The sequence below is a fragment of the Hipposideros armiger genome, unplaced genomic scaffold (genome assembly GCF_001890085.2).
Source record: "Hipposideros armiger isolate ML-2016 unplaced genomic scaffold, ASM189008v1 scaffold_363, whole genome shotgun sequence".
Lineage (NCBI taxonomy): Eukaryota > Metazoa > Chordata > Mammalia > Chiroptera > Hipposideridae > Hipposideros > Hipposideros armiger.
In genome coordinates, this window is record NW_017731713.1 from 551,901 (window position 1) to 569,876 (window position 17,976).

Here is a 17,976-nt window from a genome sequence, read left to right on the forward strand (position 1 = left end):
CCTTTTTTCAAAGATTTCCAAGTGATTCTAATACTCGAACAAGTCTGAGAAACATTAATGTAAAGACTTTTTGTGAAATTGAGGGCAAATTTTTGTTAGTTTGTGTTGATGTATATCCCATTTTGTGCCAGAACATAAAGTAGCTTTGTAAAGATCATGGAATTTGATGGGTATTGTTTTTGTAAATCTTTAAAGAAGTTAGTATAAAATTTTAAAACAAAGGCAGGGTGCTAACATCATCCTAATTTTGAACATCATAATAAACATGTATACAATGATAGTGTACCCACAATCCTACTTTGTTTTAAGAAAATTAATTTTTGAATCCAATTTTAAACTAATCTTGTAAATACATTAAAACTTTGTGTTAAGGTAAGGTAAGACTTTTAAAGAATTTCTATTTGTTTATCCATTTATTAAGTATTTACTTTTTTTTTTCTCTCTCTCTCTCTCTCTCCCTCTCTCTCTGTCTCCCTCGGTCTCTCTCCCCTATGGGAATTCCTGCTTCCAGTAAAGGTTACACTGATGTTGTGAGGATCCCCGAAGGGGCCACCCACATAAAAGTCCGACAGTTCAAAGCCAAAGACCAGACTAGATTTACTGCCTACTTAGCCCTGAAGAAGAAAAACGGTGAGTATCTTATCAATGGGAAGTACATGATCTCCACTTCGGAAACAATCATTGACATCAATGGAACAGTCATGAACTACAGCGGTTGGAGCCACAGGGATGACTTCTTGCATGGGATGGGCTACTCAGCCACGAAGGAAATTCTAATAGTGCAGATTCTTGCAACAGACCCAACGAAAGCATTAGATGTCCGTTACAGTTTTTTCATTCCAAAGAAGTCCACTCAGAAAGGAAACTCTGTCACTAGCAATAAAGTGGGATCGCACACGCCACAGCCACAGTGGGTGACGGGCCCATGGCTCGCCTGTTCTAGGACCTGTGACACAGGCTGGCATACCCGGACCGTGCAGTGCCAGGATGGAAACCGGAAGTTGGCGAAGGGATGTCTTCTCTCTCAGAGGCCTTCTGCATTTAAGCAATGCTTGCTAAAGAAATGTTAGCCTGTGGTTATGGTCTGATGCCAAGATCAACTGGACGATTCATCACCGATGGGTTGTGGTGAACAAGAGGTCTACCTAAAGCACAGAAAGTCATGCTTCAGTGTCATTGTCAACAGGAGTCCAGTTATGGGCAGAATCTGCTCTGCATGACCAAATGAAGATGTGCACTATTTCATGTGACAGTGGTGACCTTGGAATATAGAAAACCTTGGGAGTGAGTGAACATCCCGTGGGCCTACCAGAATGAAAAAACACTGATGAATGTAGAATCAGGCGACGTTTGAAGATGGCAAAACAACAGTCTCCCCCTTGTCACCTACCTCTTACAGAATGTCTTCAAAGGCATCGTAATCATTTTTACCCATATTACACAGTAGCTTATTTTTACTGTTTGTAGATACATTCTCCCTTGGTATGTCACTTTATATCACTTGGTTCTATTAAAAAAATATATATATATGTATATGTGTGTATATATACATATATATTTCTATAAAAAAATGTATTTGACCAAAGTAGGTCTGCAGCTATTTCAGCTTCTTCCAGTTTCCAGAAAAAGCTGTGGATGTTTTACTGGAAATTAAGAACTCGCTGCTGTTTTAAGAAGGTTTAGTATACTTTCAGACAACGGAGATAAAATTTGTCAAAAACCATGTTGACAACAAGCATCTTCTGAGAAATTCTGAAAAGAAAAAGGATCTCAGTGTGTCTAGTCATTACAATACATACATAGATCCATCTTCTTAAACCTTTGACAGCCTGTATTTTTTCAGGCAGCCAGCCAAATTAATGCATCATTAGTAGAAGTAGTGTTTGCGCGTGCATGTGCACGTGCATGTGTGTGTGTGTGTGTGTGTGTGTGTATGTTATCAGTATTCAAGAGTCTAAACATTAGTTTCCCCATGTTAGAATTCAAAGAAAAAAAACGCATACTTCACCATATTGTCCATTTATATTTTCACAATTGCTTTCCCTTTTTATGGCTCTCATCTGATATCTCACAATGTGTAATATACATGCAATACACACAGCACAGAGTTTTCTAGTCACATTCAACACTTTCAATACTGGTATACCTCTTACCAGCAAGCCTTTAAAATGTGTTGTTTTCGCTTGTTTGTTTGTTGTGTTGAAGGGTTCTGTAAGACCTATAATGTTTTGTACTTCTTGTCGACTTAGTTTAATAAGAATATTAAAGATCACTTGGTAGTTAGCCACATCTAGAAGTGATTATCATTAATGTGGCTAGAGCAAAAAAAGAAAAAAAAAGTGGTTAATATCAATAAGACTGTTTCCACATCATATAGGCAATAATTCCTTGTATTTCTTTTAAATTCAAGTATACGAATACAGCACTTAAGGTTTTTCCCAATTGGAAAGCATTTAGTTGTACCAGTAAGTGTTTGAGTGATGAAATGTGGTGATTTTTGAGGTTTGTTGCTTTCATTTCCATAGCCTGTCTAGGTAGGTTGTAAGATTGAATAGTTACACATGGAAAATTTTTATAATCATATGCATAAAAATTGCTTTTAAGGCAGCAAAATGTATCCCTCCACCCCAGAAAATCCAAGTTGTTTCATTTCATTGGGATTTCTTTTTCTTTGTGAACTATCAGAAAGCCACTTATTTTTATAAAATTGTATAATAATCATACCAAATGTGCCTATTGTGAAGAATTGCATATGAGAATGTTAGGGGACCATTGTTTGAGTTCCCTTAATCTCATGAGAGTTTATTTTTATTATAAGATATTTTTAATATAAAAGAATTATGTAATTGATCTTCCTATATCACATTCATTCCAGTGGGCCAGGAGAATGGATGTCTCACTGCTTTAAGTAGTGTTTTAAGCAATTATTTGATAAAACAAATAATTATTTTACAAAACTGATAAGCATCCTTCAGGTTTTCATAGACTAACTTTGCTTTAAATGTGGTCATTTTTCTTAATAAATTATCAATTAGACAAATGAGGCCTATACATTTAGGTAACCTACATTGATGGAGGTCAACCAGATATCAGGGGCAAGGAATAAAGTCATTGAAATGAGTCAGAAAAAACAAAATTGAAATCACATTTAACATTTGACTATGCAGAGAGAATTAATAGAGAGGCCAACATTACTTTTTCAAATTTTCAAAATCATTTCAACCAAGTAATTCAATTATGACAGACTTTATTTTTATCTTTTGTGGGTATATTGATGGCAACATTAAAATATAATTGAAGAGCAAACAGGATTGTCTCCTACTCTATACTGTATTCATAGATTTTTTAAAAAATATGATTTATCAATGATTCATTGTTCCTCCAAATAATGAAGTTTTACACTTTTCATTGAAACAATCCTCAAGAGTTTAGAACAAATAAACCACTATTCCATGCTTTTAAGGAGTTTTCTTTAGTTTTTTTTTTTTTTTACCTGTATGAGTATTGATAGATTGACTAAGGAATATATGTCTAAACTCTTGAGAAAAATGAGTTAGACTGGAAATTAAAATTAGAGAAATGGAGTGTTTGGTAGATATAAAGAATGATAAACAAAGGGAAAATCCTCTATAATACAATCTAATTCAGTCCAGTTTGACTTTGAACTATTCCTTGCACCTTTCCATAATTGCATCTTGAATAAGGAGTCTAGGGTTCATGATGCTAGGTCCCACTTTTAAAAAAAAGAGATTGTCTGAAAATGCTCAGGTTAGTAAGAATCTAATCTCACTCACAAAACTAAACGTTCTAGATCAGCGGTTCTCAACCTGTGGGTCGCGACCCCTTTGGGGGTTGAAGGACCTTTTCATAGGGGTTGCCTAAGACCATCGGAAACAAAAAGATATTTACATTACGATTCAGAACAGTAGCAAAATTACAGTTATAGAGTAGCAACAAAAATAATTTTATGAGTGGGGGTCACCACAACATGAGGAACTGTATTAAGGGGTCGCGGCATTAGGAAGGTTGAGAACCACTGCTCTAGATTAAGTTTCCTTAAGCACAAAGAGAGCCCAGAAGAAAATTACATGTATTTCTTCTAGAACAGAGGAGGTAAAATTAAGCCCTGCCTTGTTGTTTAGAGATTTAAGGGCATTGCTTTAATTTAGTCAACAAATTCAATTTACTTTGCCTGCCTGTGGAAACAGTTTTATCCCTTTAAACTAAGAATTAAGGGATTAATAACAAACAAAAGCAAAAAAGTTGCAGCACTGAAAAAAGTAATTTATTGTTTTTGCAACAGGTATGTGAATTTGTGTGATAAAATTATTTATTCTTTATTTAACAAAAAGATGTGCAAATTCTATATTTAAAATGTTTTGCTGTTGTCCTATTTTTTAATTTATGCTTCATGTTTGTGTATAAAGTACACTTTGTGAGTTTACATAATATGCAGCACTGGTTGCTTTTGTATTTTTTTACAGAAAGCTTTGTGTGTGAAACAGGTGTTTATGTATATATTCCTCATGTATCCTTATTCTGATACAATAGTTTTCTTTTCTAAGGAAGTTTTAAATTTAATCTTTCATGACCAGTAGTGCCCATTACTTGTAGTTGTATTAACAGGTCTTTTAGGTCCCATTAATACTACTTTTTCCAAGTCACAGACAAGAAAAACACTTGTTCAAGCAACTAAGGTCCAAATTTTAAACTTGAGTATATGGATAGCCTGGAAGCTTCCCATTGAATCTAAGACACGGTTAAGAATCAGGTCCATTCATTTCACTGATAAACTTGGACAAAGAGCTGTTGATGGATTATATGAAAGTTGTATACACATAACCTCCAAGTGATAATCAATGATAATAAAACCAAATATTGTCTTTTGCTGCTTTAGAAACACTCTTTAAAAATTAATATCATTTAGTCTCTAGTGCCTGGAATTCTACAGAAGAGAGGAAACAAATTGGATTTAAATGACTCAAATGTTAGTCATAACTTTCTACAAATATGTGATCTCCATTGCTAAAGTGTGACTTTTTATTAATACTACTACTAATGAATCTCATGGAATGATAATAAGATTTGGGTTTAGCGGGGACACCTCTGATCATATCACCTTGCCTCTGACTGATTTCAGTCTGGTCACCCCAGGACACACAATTGGCCAGATCAATCTCTGGCTCTGATTTTTGTCCCATTGATTCCTCCCTTATTAACAAGGTCATTGCCATGGTTTAGATGAGAACAGCAGCCAGATTCAAAGAAGCACAGGACTTGTGCGATGACTTAAGAGTTCACTGTTTGTGAAATAAGATTGAATTTATAATGACCAAATTGTGCTAATAGTTTACAGCTGAGTATGAAATCTCATTGGCATGATTGGTGAATATTATCAATCATTTATAATTAAGCTTAAGGCCATAAAAATATCTTATACATTTTAACATTTCAAAGCCACAAAATAAATGAATAGCCATGAGTACAGAAATGGTCATCGAAAACTATAATAGAACCAAATAGAGGGTCAAGGAGATCAATCATTTACACACAGAAAAGGAACTTATATGTTCTCTCTGTTATTTTTCTCATTTGCCAACAATTTGTAGGTTTAGGTTGTCAAACCAGCATCAACTTCACTCACTAGTCCACTGGAAAAAAAGCAATTTTCCTAATAGCCCCCTGCTAGCATGAACTACAGAAAAGACTTCTCAAGTTACAACTTTATGAAACACATCAATCGATAATGCATAATTGTGTTCTAGTCAATTAATGTATGGCAGCATATTGAAACAATACCTGTGCATTAGTGAAACAAAGAATGGAAATAGACATGGTATTCAGATCTGAAAAGCACTCAATGTGGCAAATGTCTTTCTTGTGCCATGATACCATAACTCTCAATGTAGATTTTGTGGAAAAAAATAAAGGAATATGTTGTTAGAAGATGTTGGTTTTAGAAGAGGACTGAAATGTATGTATTAGTTAACCCAGTTAATTGCACCCCCACCCCTCGCTAATATATTATCACTTTAGCAGTAAGTCTCCTGTCTGTGGTCCTCACCCACCCCATAACATCACCAGCTGGTCCATGTGGATGGCCATGGGTCAAATGGAAAAACCAAATACGGCTCATTATCTTATAAGGCACTGCCACATCAGAGTGACCTCAACTCTAACGCTAACGCTGTGAGGAAATCTGTGATTTGTAAATAAAACAAAGCATTTTTTTTCCATTTTCCTTTGGCATATCCAATGAACAACTAATTTTTATTGAGGTGCTATCATCTTGAAGTGATCAACTGTCAAATGTGGTATTTCTGAGTTACTATTTTATTCTACACGATTTTTCAATTTGCAAGAAAGAACTCAAGTTGTTCTTCTGTTTTTTGTGGTTTTTTTTTTTTGTCCAGGCTGGGCACAACTTCATACTCAAAGTTAGGGAAATAGCATGTAATGGTCATTTTGATCAGCAGTGCTCGGTGACATAAGCTGTATGTACATCGAGGATGTGTAAGGTGACATCAAAACTTGAAGAGTGTCAGGCTGGAGTAGCATATTTTTGTTTAAGTCACGTTTCATCACTTACTAAGACATCAGCATTCCTTTCAAACAAACTTGTTTGGTTTCTATGTACGAACAAAATTTTGTGTGTATTTGGCCTGACTTTGTTTATGCTTTGCTATTTTTTATGTCTATAGTAAACATTTGGCTTCCATATCTGTCTTTGCTTTAACAATTCACAACATATTAGAAGCACTTCACCCCATACTGTGAGCATATTGAGAATAGAAGATGATACTATGTGTGACTTTGTGAGTTTAGACTTTTGATTAAGAAATATACGATTGTCTCCGGATGGTGGTTTTGCATCACACAGTCAGGCATGACATAAATGTAGGCGGTGACAAATACTGGTTACATTTTAGTTTGATGTATTTGTCAGAGAAAATCATGCACATGCTTTGTAAATAGATTGCAGCAAACTAAACAGATAGCAGAAATATGTTCAATTTGATGGAAGCAGTGGCACAAATACTTGATTTCTGTATTAGAATCTGGGAGTAAGTTCAAGTAATAAACCTAAGTAGGTAAAAGTGAGATTTTTAAACCTTGAAAGATGCTTTCAAGGTTGAGTAAAATATTGAAGATTTCCATGTTACCTGTAAGCAGTAAAATGTACTCGTAAGCTGTGTATTACCCTCAATTTTCCAGAAGCAATGACATTTTTCAGTAAAAGTAATGCAGTTGCAAAACCAAAAATCTTGGAAGGCTAAGACGGGTCTTGTTTAAAATGTCTCTTCAGCTTTGGCAAATCTCAAACCTGAATCAACTATTGAAAGTGTTACTGTGTCTTCTAGCCCGCATTCCACAACAGTTCTGTTATTCAGGTAAAGCACTTGAACAGAGTCATTTGGGATCTTTACTGTAATATTTTTCATTGAGGAACAATATCCTATTTTGTAAAGCATTTCCCTATGTGTGACTTTAAACTGTAAAATTAAACATTGGCTTTGTGGTTTCAGTGGGCATAATAAATGTAATTGTAAACTAGGTATACTGCATATAATATGTTTTAGAGTTGGAAACTATTGTCCATTTATTTTAAATATTCTCAGAACGGCAGCAGGACCAAGCCAGGTTTTAAGGAAACTCTAAGCTCAATGTAATTTCTACCATCCCTCATCCACTTTGGCATAAACAATTAATACTTTCTCTGTTTTAGAGTGCTATGGAACTATTGCTTCAAGTCTTCTTACCAGATTGCTACCACTAAGTCCATCTAGTATCAATATTCTGGTATTAAATTAGAAACAGAAAGCAACATAATCTACCTGCTTTATGTTTACTTTTCTAAAGAGACACGTTTTTTGGATATAGCATTAAAGAGTTAAGACGATAACACATGGAAATTCAAAAAGAATTGACATTCACTAGCAAGAGCCTATTTATTTGCTAACAAATTTATGCTTTTAAGGTTTGTAAAGGCATCAATTCCTTCTAAACCTGAAATCATTACTGGTTAGCAAACATTGAATTTCTCTCTCATGTCAAATAATATTTCAGAATTGTATACTTTAAATGTTCTTCTTAGTAGGATGTTTACTTTTCAAAGAAATAATTTGAATCACATACACTTTGAAAATCATTGTATATAAACAGCCATCATAAATGGCTAAGATTTGTCGAACATCTCTTTGGGTCAGGACCTGTGGTAAACACCTCACAAACTTTCTCCCACATGTTTCTCTCCATGATCCTTTTGACCTTGGTCTTAAGATTCCAATATCACAGGTGACTGTCACATCGTAATAACGGTTAACAGTCATCTAGGGGTGGCCAAGTGCCAGGCACTGTTATAAGCACTTTAGATATTTATTATCAATTATTAGTTTCTTTAAGCACTGAGCCTTCAAGTCTTATGGACCGTGAGTCTGAGGGAGGAACTGCAGAGTGGATGGAGGACTGTGAGCCTGGAGAAATGAGGGGAAGTGCTTAGTTGCCTTAATGTGTGGGCCCCCTGTGTAAAAGCAAGAGAGGCCCTTAAATTCCAATAAAAATGGCAAGGAAACTGGAGAATCAGGCAAGCAGCAAGAGTGTACAAAGGACTGTTGTTCAAGGAGAAAGAATTTGATTTGGAAAACTAGTAAATTTCTTGGGAGGAGAGAAAAAAAAAACAACCTATGGTATTTAACCTTACAAACTCCTTCACAGTTAATAATGAGCTGGTTCAGACAAGGTCAAAGGCATAAAAATGATCCGGGGGGGGGTGCTTAGTTTAGAAGTAGACTGAACAAAGGAGATGGTTAGAAATGGAACTATAGATGTTTGAAAAGTCCAAACTGTCTTTAATTCCTAGATTCTGTGGGGGTGTTTCTTGATATATTATTGTTTTATCTGTTCAGTTAAACTCATGTTTTCCCACAGAATGAAAGATTAGAGATCTTAACATAGACACAAGTGAAGGGGTGTAGCTTTGTCTTTTCTTAGCTTTCCTCCATAGTCATTTCATAGGCAGAGAAGCGAATCCCAGAAGCTGAACCCTCGGGGCAGTTCCCAGGATGGGGGAAGGTAAGCCGTCCCAGGACCTCATTTTAACATGAAGTCATAAGATTTGCTGTAATATAGATTTATCTTTCCAATTCAAGATGCCCACAGTGGGGTTTTTTTTGTCTTTCTATTGGTGTTTGCCTTGACTTGGAGTTACAAACACTTTGCTGTTGTTATTTATTATTAAACGCATCTAAATCTTGGAAAGTAGGAAAGTGTGATTTTTAATTGCTTGTAGACTCATTCCGTTAACAGTAGCTGAACTAGTTTTAGGTTAAAAGAATTCTTTATCTACAGAAGTGTTGAGAACCACTTACCTATTCATCATTTAAATACGCCTGGTACCGACTGGACAGTGTACAGAATGTACTCAGATTGTTTCTTTACACTCCAGCCCCTTCGCTAGCTCTTTGCCCATTCACAGGTATTTTCTCTTATTCCTTGGGCCTCTGTTGTATAGTTTTTATGCAGTTTTGAAGATGGGGGCTCAGACTTTAGAGCGAACTAGGATCAGGCAGAAGATACAAAAGACACAAGAGCCGATATAGGCGGAACCCTGAAGACGCACCTGGAGGCAGGACCCACTGTGGGCAGGTCAGAGAGAATGTTAGGGCTCAGGAACAAGTCATAGACATCCCTTCCTTCCAGATTAGACTACAAACAACCAGCTCCTACACTGCTACCACCCTAGTCCAAGCCACCGACCTTTCTGCCCTGGACAGCAGCCAATGCCTTCTAATGGTGTCTCCTGTTTCTTCAGCAATCAGACTGCTCAAGGAAAAGTCAGATTATTGACGTCTTTTGTGAACATTTCTCCGATGCCTTCCTATCTTAGTCAAAATAAAAACCAGTGCTCTGTCCGTGACCCTTCAAGCCTCCTGGGATCAGGTTCCCACCTCCTCTCTAACTTCCTGTCCTGTTTCCTCCCTCTGGTCCACTGCTCCAGCTGCCTTATCTCCCTGTAGTTCTCCACTGTGCTAAGCATGAACCCTGTTCAGAGCCCTTGGCCTAGATTCTACGGCAAACTTTGGAGACGGAAGAGCTGCCCGGGGTGGGCAAACTGCGGCTCGCGAGCCACATGCAGCTCTTTGGGTACGTATATGTGGCTCTGAAGTAAAACTGAAAATGGAAATAAAACTATCATAGTTTCATTTATAAAATGTTTAAAGGAATATTATTCACATAATGGTGCTTATGCAAAAATATATTTATGGCTCTTGAATAATTTTTAAATTGGTGTGAGGGACAGGATTGGCTTTTCCAGGGGTCGGCAAACTTTTGAGATGGAACGTACCCAAAGAGCCGCATGTGGCTCGCGAGCCGCAGTTTGCTGACCCCTGGTCTAGAACATTCTTCCCCAGATAGACACTTGCTTCATCTCTCCCTTCAAGTCTCTGCTTAAATGTTCTCTCTCAGAAGGGCCATCTCTGACTACCCTAAATTAAATAGAACATTCATCCTCCATTGTTCATCATGACACTTATCAACACTTGAAATTTCATTATGTACTCATTTGTATATATCTCTTGTCATACCCATATGCATATATGAATATATGGATAAAAATGTATATATTTTGAGGTCACAATCTCTTTTTTCACTGCCATATTACTGGCTCCTAGGAAGTGGCATATAATAAGAACTCAATAAGAATTTGTTGAATAAATGAATGAATGAAGTAATTAATTAATAGACAACAATACAGGTGGATAATCATTATTAAGGGGTTCAGAAAATTGCCAATGGTGTCTTTGCAAGGGGACAAATGTGATGATGGAAACATTTTAAACATGTAACACTGACATTTGAGACAAAACACAAACCAGGGTTAGACCAGGAAGGCAGGGAAACCAGGATAGACAGGTGGTAGCGAGAACTCAGCTCCTTGATTCCAAGACAGATGTTTAGTTCCTGGGATGCCAGGCTGTGGAAGGCAGAATTCTAAAGACGTCCCTCCATAATTCTCACCCCTTTATCATTCAATCAAATGCTAACCCAGGTACTGCTATGAAAGTATTTTGCAGATGGCATTAATGTCACTAATCAACAAACCTTAAAATAGGAATATGAGGTCTGACAATTATATCCGTGAACTTGCCACCGTGCGCTTACATTGGCAGCACTGTACAAACAGCTCGGTAAGGTTTCATAACCTTGGTGTATCAGTGTCTCACAGCTGTGTTCGTTCGACGTGTGGCAGTGTATTATCCTGGATTAACTGGGGAGGGGTCGGGGGCACTGTTACAGCATGAACTCTTAAAACAGAAGAGAAAGGCAGAAAGGGAGGGCAGTGTCAGAGCAATTCCAAGCATGAAAAGAATTCTATACTCCACTGCCGGCTTTGAAGGTGGAGAAATGGAGCCACAAGTCAAGAAATGCAGGCGCTGTCTAAAGCTGAGAACAATCCTCAGCCAACAGCCAGCAAGAAGACAGAGACCTTAGTTCTCCAACTGCAAGGATCTGGATTCTAGCAACAACGGGAAGACTCTTGGAGTCAGATTCATCCTCAGAGCCTCCAGAAAGAGATGCAGCCCTGTGGACACCTCAATTCCAACCTGGTGACACTCAGAGCAGAGACCCAGCTGAGCCAGGCTGAGCCTAGACATCTATAGAACCATGAGATGATAATGTGGTGTTGTTTTAAGCTGATAAATGTGTGGCAATGTGTTCTAGTGCATACAGCAAATGAAAACAAAGAAGGATCTCAATCTACAGTGGAACATTAGACAGTATATCAAGTTGGACCCTTAAGCAGAATGAACGAGGTTAAGACCCAGTTACTGGGGCTACAGAACAATGCGGGGCGGGGGGGGTGGGGCATAAGGAAAACACAGAACCAGAGTTACTAGAACTGGCACAAAAGGTTGGAATAAGATCATCATCTGAGCTAACTTCGATAGAGAGCCACTTGTGCTGTCTGACAAGAGGCCCATACATACCCCCGACCCAAAGACAGGATTAGCACAAAGCTTGGTGTAAAGTGAGACACTGGAGCCACCATGATAAGAATAAGCAAAACCAAGGTTGAAAACAGGGACACAAGGGAGAGGAGTTGATGGGTGGGGGAATCTATTGCCTGGAACAATGTTTTCCAAAATGCAGCTAAAAAATCTTTCACTGGCAATAACTAAATGAAAACAGATTTTGATCAAATACGTTAAAAATTTAACAGAAATGTTCTGGTTATGTATTGCTCTTAACAAATCATCCCAAAATTCAGTGCTTTAAGATGACGGTTTATTGAACCTCATGATTTCATGAGTCAGGGCTCAGTTGGCCCATACAAGGTCTGACAATTAAGTTCGCAAACTTGTTGTAATGATGCTGCTAACCTTTTTTTCATATCCCAGGGGTTATTCATTATAAATGTGTACCAACTGGACAAACAGTTAACCAAGTTTATTATTTGGAAGTGCTGAAAAGGCTGCATGAAAATGTTAGACAACCTGAATGAACCTTTTGTCAACAATTCATGGCTCTTGCATCAGGACAATGCACCAGCTCACACGGCACTGTCTGTGAGGGAGTTTTTAGCCAATAAACAAATAACTGTATTGGAACACCCTTCTTACTTACCTGATCTGGCCCCCAATGGCATCTTTCTTTACCCAAAGATAAAGGAAATATTGAAAGGAAGACATTTTGATGACATTCAGGACATCAAAGGTAATATGACGACAGCTCTGATGGCCATTCCAGAAAGAGTTCCAAAATTGCTTTGAAGAGTGGACTAGGTACTGGCATCGGTGCATAGCTTTCCAAGGGGAGTTCTTCAAAGGTGACTGTAGTGATATTCAGCAATGAGATATGTAGCACCTTTTCTATGATGAGTTCGTGAACTTAATTGACCTTCTGTGTCTGCTCCACATATTGACTGGGGCCATTTGGTGAGTTTCACCTGGTGGCTGGCCTGGACTGGAGGATCCAAGACAGGTTCACTCACATACCTGGTGTCTTGGGAGGGACAGCTCGAGCATCAGTCTCATCTGTGTCCCTCCCTTTTCATGTAGTCTCAAGCCTTTTCCTATGATCTCTTCAGTAGGACGCAGTCAGGCTTCTTACAGGGTGGCTCAGGGTTCCAAGAGCAGGTGTTTCCAGAGAGCCAAGTGGAATCTGGAAAGTTTTTTCTGGCTGAGACTTGGAAGTCCCAGGACATCCCTTTTTTAACACAACAAATTAAATTTTTCACAACGCGAGAATCAGCAGTGCTCAAAAATCCTTCCTTGATTCTTCCAGAAGTTAAAGATTATATAGAATGCAATTCTTTGTAGTTTAGTTATCAACATTTTAAAGTTCATTTTTCTTTGCAGCCTATGTCATTTCTACACACAAATAAATTGAGCTTTTCATTTAAAAAACAACAATGTTTAGAAATATAAAGGCATAACAGTTAACAACCAAGTGGAAATCATTACCCTTGATATTCATGTGAGTGTCAAACAAGCAAGCCACAGACAATAAGTCCCACAGTCCTAATTAACTTGGCTCACCAGCCTTGACTCTGGGGAATCTTCCTCGTTGGGTGGGGAAGATGAATTGATTTTTATTGTTTTTGTTTTGCTCTGTTTCCCCAATTTTATGCCTTTCCCTGGAAAAGCATTTCAACATGTCTAAAAAGTTGTCATTCTCTGGGCCAGGGGTGTCTAACTTAAGGAAGACTCAAATTTAAGATGGCAAAGAAAGTTTTTTGTATCAGTTGTACATGTGGAGTTGGACATATTTATTTCCCAAAATGTGTTAAGCCGAATGCGTACAACAGCATAATAAATTGTTCCATCATCTGCAGACCATTTCATGAGCAACTAAAACCCCTCAAATCAGGAGGATGACGACTTCAGGAATGTCCTGTTTAGCAAATGCATCTAGCTCCTTAATTTGGCTCTGCGTTAATGTAGCCACGATCAAGTTCCAGTTCCTTCAAGGTGATAAACCTCACTCCTCCATCCTACCAGTTCCTCTGCCATTGGTCCTACAGAGGGCCAGTCAGAGATTCTCAACGAATCAGCATAAATCCATCAACACAGCCCTTAAAAGGCATCTGCTAAAAATGGGTCTAGAGCCCATAGAAAAGGCAGCTGACATGTTGCATCTTTCTCCTATCAAAAGTATAAAAACATTTTCATATCAGTAGTGTTTCTGGAATCCATTATTTTAAAAGTCATTATATGAGCTAGGTGACAGAATTTGACGTAAAATCCAGGACTGTCACTGAAGATTTATTTTTCTTTCTTTTTTTAACTTTGGAGTCATTGGAAAAAACATAAATCTCTCCAAAATAGGCTTTTCCTGGGTCTCCTGAAAACACTTTCCTGAAAGTATTTCTTCCCTAGAGTACTTTTCTTTTGACCTTCCATTCATCTTTTTTTTTTTTTTGGAAAAATCTATATTGTATGAAAACTTAAAATTTCTTGAGCCAAATGCCACTTTAAGAATCCAATTCAAGCTGTGGTTCACTTAATGAATGCATGCAAAATATTATAATCAATTTGTAGAGAATTCATGGGCTTCCAGAAGCTACACAAGGAATTCCAATGTACCATAAAGAAAAAGAAATACATTATAAATGAAAATTTTCTAATAAACAACTTCTTGCAAGTGACAATTTTGCTCTTAAGACTAGAATATATTCATATATGCATTGATAATTTACAAAGGTATTTACTGATTACCTATGACTATGGCCTGTAATAATATTAGGAAATAATACACAGTTCCAGTAATCAGAAATCTAAGGTCAGGGAGATGCACACACAGGTGACAAAGAAATTACCTTGTTGTAGACCTCTTTCTATGATGCAGCTAACTACAGTGTCAGTCATGTAACAGAGCTGCCAAAGAAGAAGCAAGGCTCTTGGATATATTGACAGTTACATACACACTGCGTATATGCAGTGATTCTCTAGCTATTCAGCACTGAAAGCGTGGTGCAGACACTGCTGATGCTAAGATCCATTCCAGCCTCCCTCCTTGCTCTCTATTAGCTGTGGTAAGGCGGGTGATCAGCTAGATACTAGGTCGCTAAGCGGCTGAACCAATGCTGCAACCAATCATCTGTGAAATTCTTGTTTTGTGAGAATGTTTTTTGTTTTTTTTAAAGGCTTAAACCCCTACTGGATTTTCTCTTTCTTGCAGACAAAAGCATTTCTAATTGATTCAACTTCTCATTTCAACCCTGGGAATCCTAAGTTAAGAATTATATAAACAGACTGAAGCTCCCTTAGGGAAAGAAGTTGGAAATATGAAGGAACTTAAAACTATGTCCTATTTTGTATGAAAAAAAGCATTGGAAAGTGACTTTAGAACTGTATCGTGTATATGTTTGCAAATAGTTAAGGAGCTGTCAGGGAGAAGAAAAATTACAATTATTGAATATAACCAGAAGGTTAGAATTGAAACCAAAGAGTTGGTCAAAATAGAGACCAATGTAGGAAAAAAGTTTCTACCATTCTCACTCTCTAACGTTTTTTCCAAATACAGGTGTTTCAGAAGTACCAAAACCATGGAGGTTGATTTTTACCACTTCCCTGCCCCAGTGAAAAGTTTTCTAAAAGTGTCAGTCTATGCTATGTGTGTATATACATTACTTTTAAGTATGTTTAATAAATATTTGTCTTATTAATCCCTGCCGTGCTATAGACTTCTGTATATAATACTTCATGCATTCAGTATGCAGTGCAGGTCAATTATGCAAGCTTGCTTGTACCTTCCCCCTAGTACAGTAGTTCTCATTCAGGGGAAATTTTGACCCCCTCCGGGAACATTTGGCAGTGTTTGGGGATATTTTTTTATTGCCACAATGCAGGGAGGAGGCGTGCTCCTGGCATCTAGCAGGTAGAATTAAAGGATGCTGCCTTTACCAGGACAGCCCCAACCACAAACAAAGAATGATCCTGTCCAAAATGTCAGTAGTGCTGAGGCTGAACAGCCCTACCTTATTAGACCACTCCCATCCTGCTCTGCCTGTGGGATCCACATTGTCACGGGGCTACTTCTTACCTTCCAATTAGATGTGAGTCAACGTGCCTGCTACTCTTTTCTCCTTGCTGCTATGGGAGGGGGAGCAGCAGGCACCGGGGGGGCGCTGGCACTTGGTGTGTGTTTCCTCACATAAGAACCACATCACCTCAGGTAGGTTATGAGCCCTGGGCATTGTTGGGACAATTCATGGCTTGTGCAGGTGAGCATGGCAGAGACCGATGACAGGCAATTACTATAAATCACTGTTAGTCTTCCAGCCACATGCAACTGATTGCAAGAAATGTATGGAAACCAGCCCATCCATTTCAGAAAATTCGTATCATGCCCAAAGCCAGGTTTGCACACTTTCTGAATGAGCTAAGTGGAATGTTTTCCATATAGCCAAATGAAAAGAATTGAGAAGAAGGGAAGTTTTGTTCCTTCAAGGACATTTTTCAACAATATTTTATTTTAGGTGCAAATAACATTTATTTTTCAATAGTAAGCGCTATAAGTAAGCATGTTTTAGTTTCTAGGGAACTCTAGAAATACAAAAAGTCTAGGAAATACAAGGACACTGTAAAACAACAGGCATCCCCCAATTTCGTTTTTAGCATAAGTCACTAGCTATAGATATTGGGTTTCATTGTTTTGTTTGTTTACAAATCTTCTTTGTTTAAGAGTAAGAGTTATATAAAGGCTGTATATAGACAAAATATATTCTCAAACGTGTCCATTTAGAATAGCTCTAATTCTATTCTAATTGACTAAAGAGAAAACAAGGAGTTTTTCTTTCTTTTTTTAACTACCCGCAATATCCTAATGTAGAAAGGAATTCACCAATAATACAATAGCTGGAAATTTGGTCAAAACCAAAAAGGAACCACAATACACAGTATTTTAGAGATGAAGAAGAGTGTGTGTGTGTGCGCGAGAGAGCGAGAGCGAGAGAGAGAGAGAGAAAGAGAGAGAGAGAGAGGTCACAAGCATTATGCTTAAGATCAGGTAAGATCAGAGTAGGGCACACTATGAAATCTTTCTTGCATTTTCATGAGGTTATTATTCATTTTAGATGCTTGCCACTGGACTCCATCATGCCAAACCAGAAGGATTCCTGAGGTTCTCATTTATTTCTGCTGTCTAACGTCATTAACTTCCACCTCCTAAAAGACAGAGCCGCAGCTTTTAAGTCAAGGCCAAAGACGCTACATCTTTAGAAGCGAGTGTACCGTTTAAAACAATGATGGCTCTTTGATGTGCTTTCTTTTTCGTCCCTAAAAATGATTTTTCAATCCTAAATCATCTTGGCTTCATTCAAACCCTGATACACAGTGAGTGGTGTTACTCATGAGCCATCAAAACTGAGGGCAATCTCTTAAAACGTATTACCTTGGTTCTGAGTCACTATACATGTGACATAGGTGGGGGAGTGAATAATTACTTTTGTCAGCTCAAAGCTGAATTCTGGAGGCAGCATATTTTCCTGGGTGTTTAACTAAATCTTCTTGGCTAAGTTTCCTAGGTCAGAGCTACCAACTTCCAAAAGAGTGTTGCATTTAGAAACACAGTGGGTTCTCATTTGTGGGGAATCACGCTTTAAAGAGTATTTGCAGCTTTGTTCTTCACCCTAGAGGGTCAGACTGCATCCAGCAGGTTATAGGGACTCAGAACATTCACATTCCAACCAAATTTCTAGTCACAAGTCCAACCAGAATATCTGATCAGACACCCAGGATTCTGCCATGAAATCCGCCTTCCTCCCTGCATTTCCTCTGGATCCCCAAGTCTCTGTACCTTTGCTACTTCATTCCTTCAGCCTGGGTTGCCTTTCCATCACCTCTCCTAACAAAACCGGACACAGTTAAAAAGTCACAATTTTCATGAAGACTCCCCAGATCTATCTACTAACACACACACACACACACACACACACACACACACACACACACACACACACACACACACACA

General features: G+C 37.9%; 1 protein-coding gene across 2 annotated transcripts in view; it reads left to right on the forward strand.

The window, feature by feature from the left end:
- The window catches only part of ADAMTS5 (ADAM metallopeptidase with thrombospondin type 1 motif 5), a 43,500-nt gene extending 39,620 nt beyond the window's left edge, over positions 1-3,880 (forward strand). For both annotated transcript variants that reach the window (XM_019662019.1, XM_019662018.1), the window contains one exon: positions 512-3,880. In XM_019662019.1, coding sequence (XP_019517564.1) covers positions 512-1,070 — 559 coding nt within the window. In that variant the 3' untranslated portion in view covers positions 1,071-3,880. The remainder of the gene's footprint in view (positions 1-511) is intronic.
- The last annotated feature ends 14,096 nt before the right edge of the window (positions 3,881-17,976 follow it).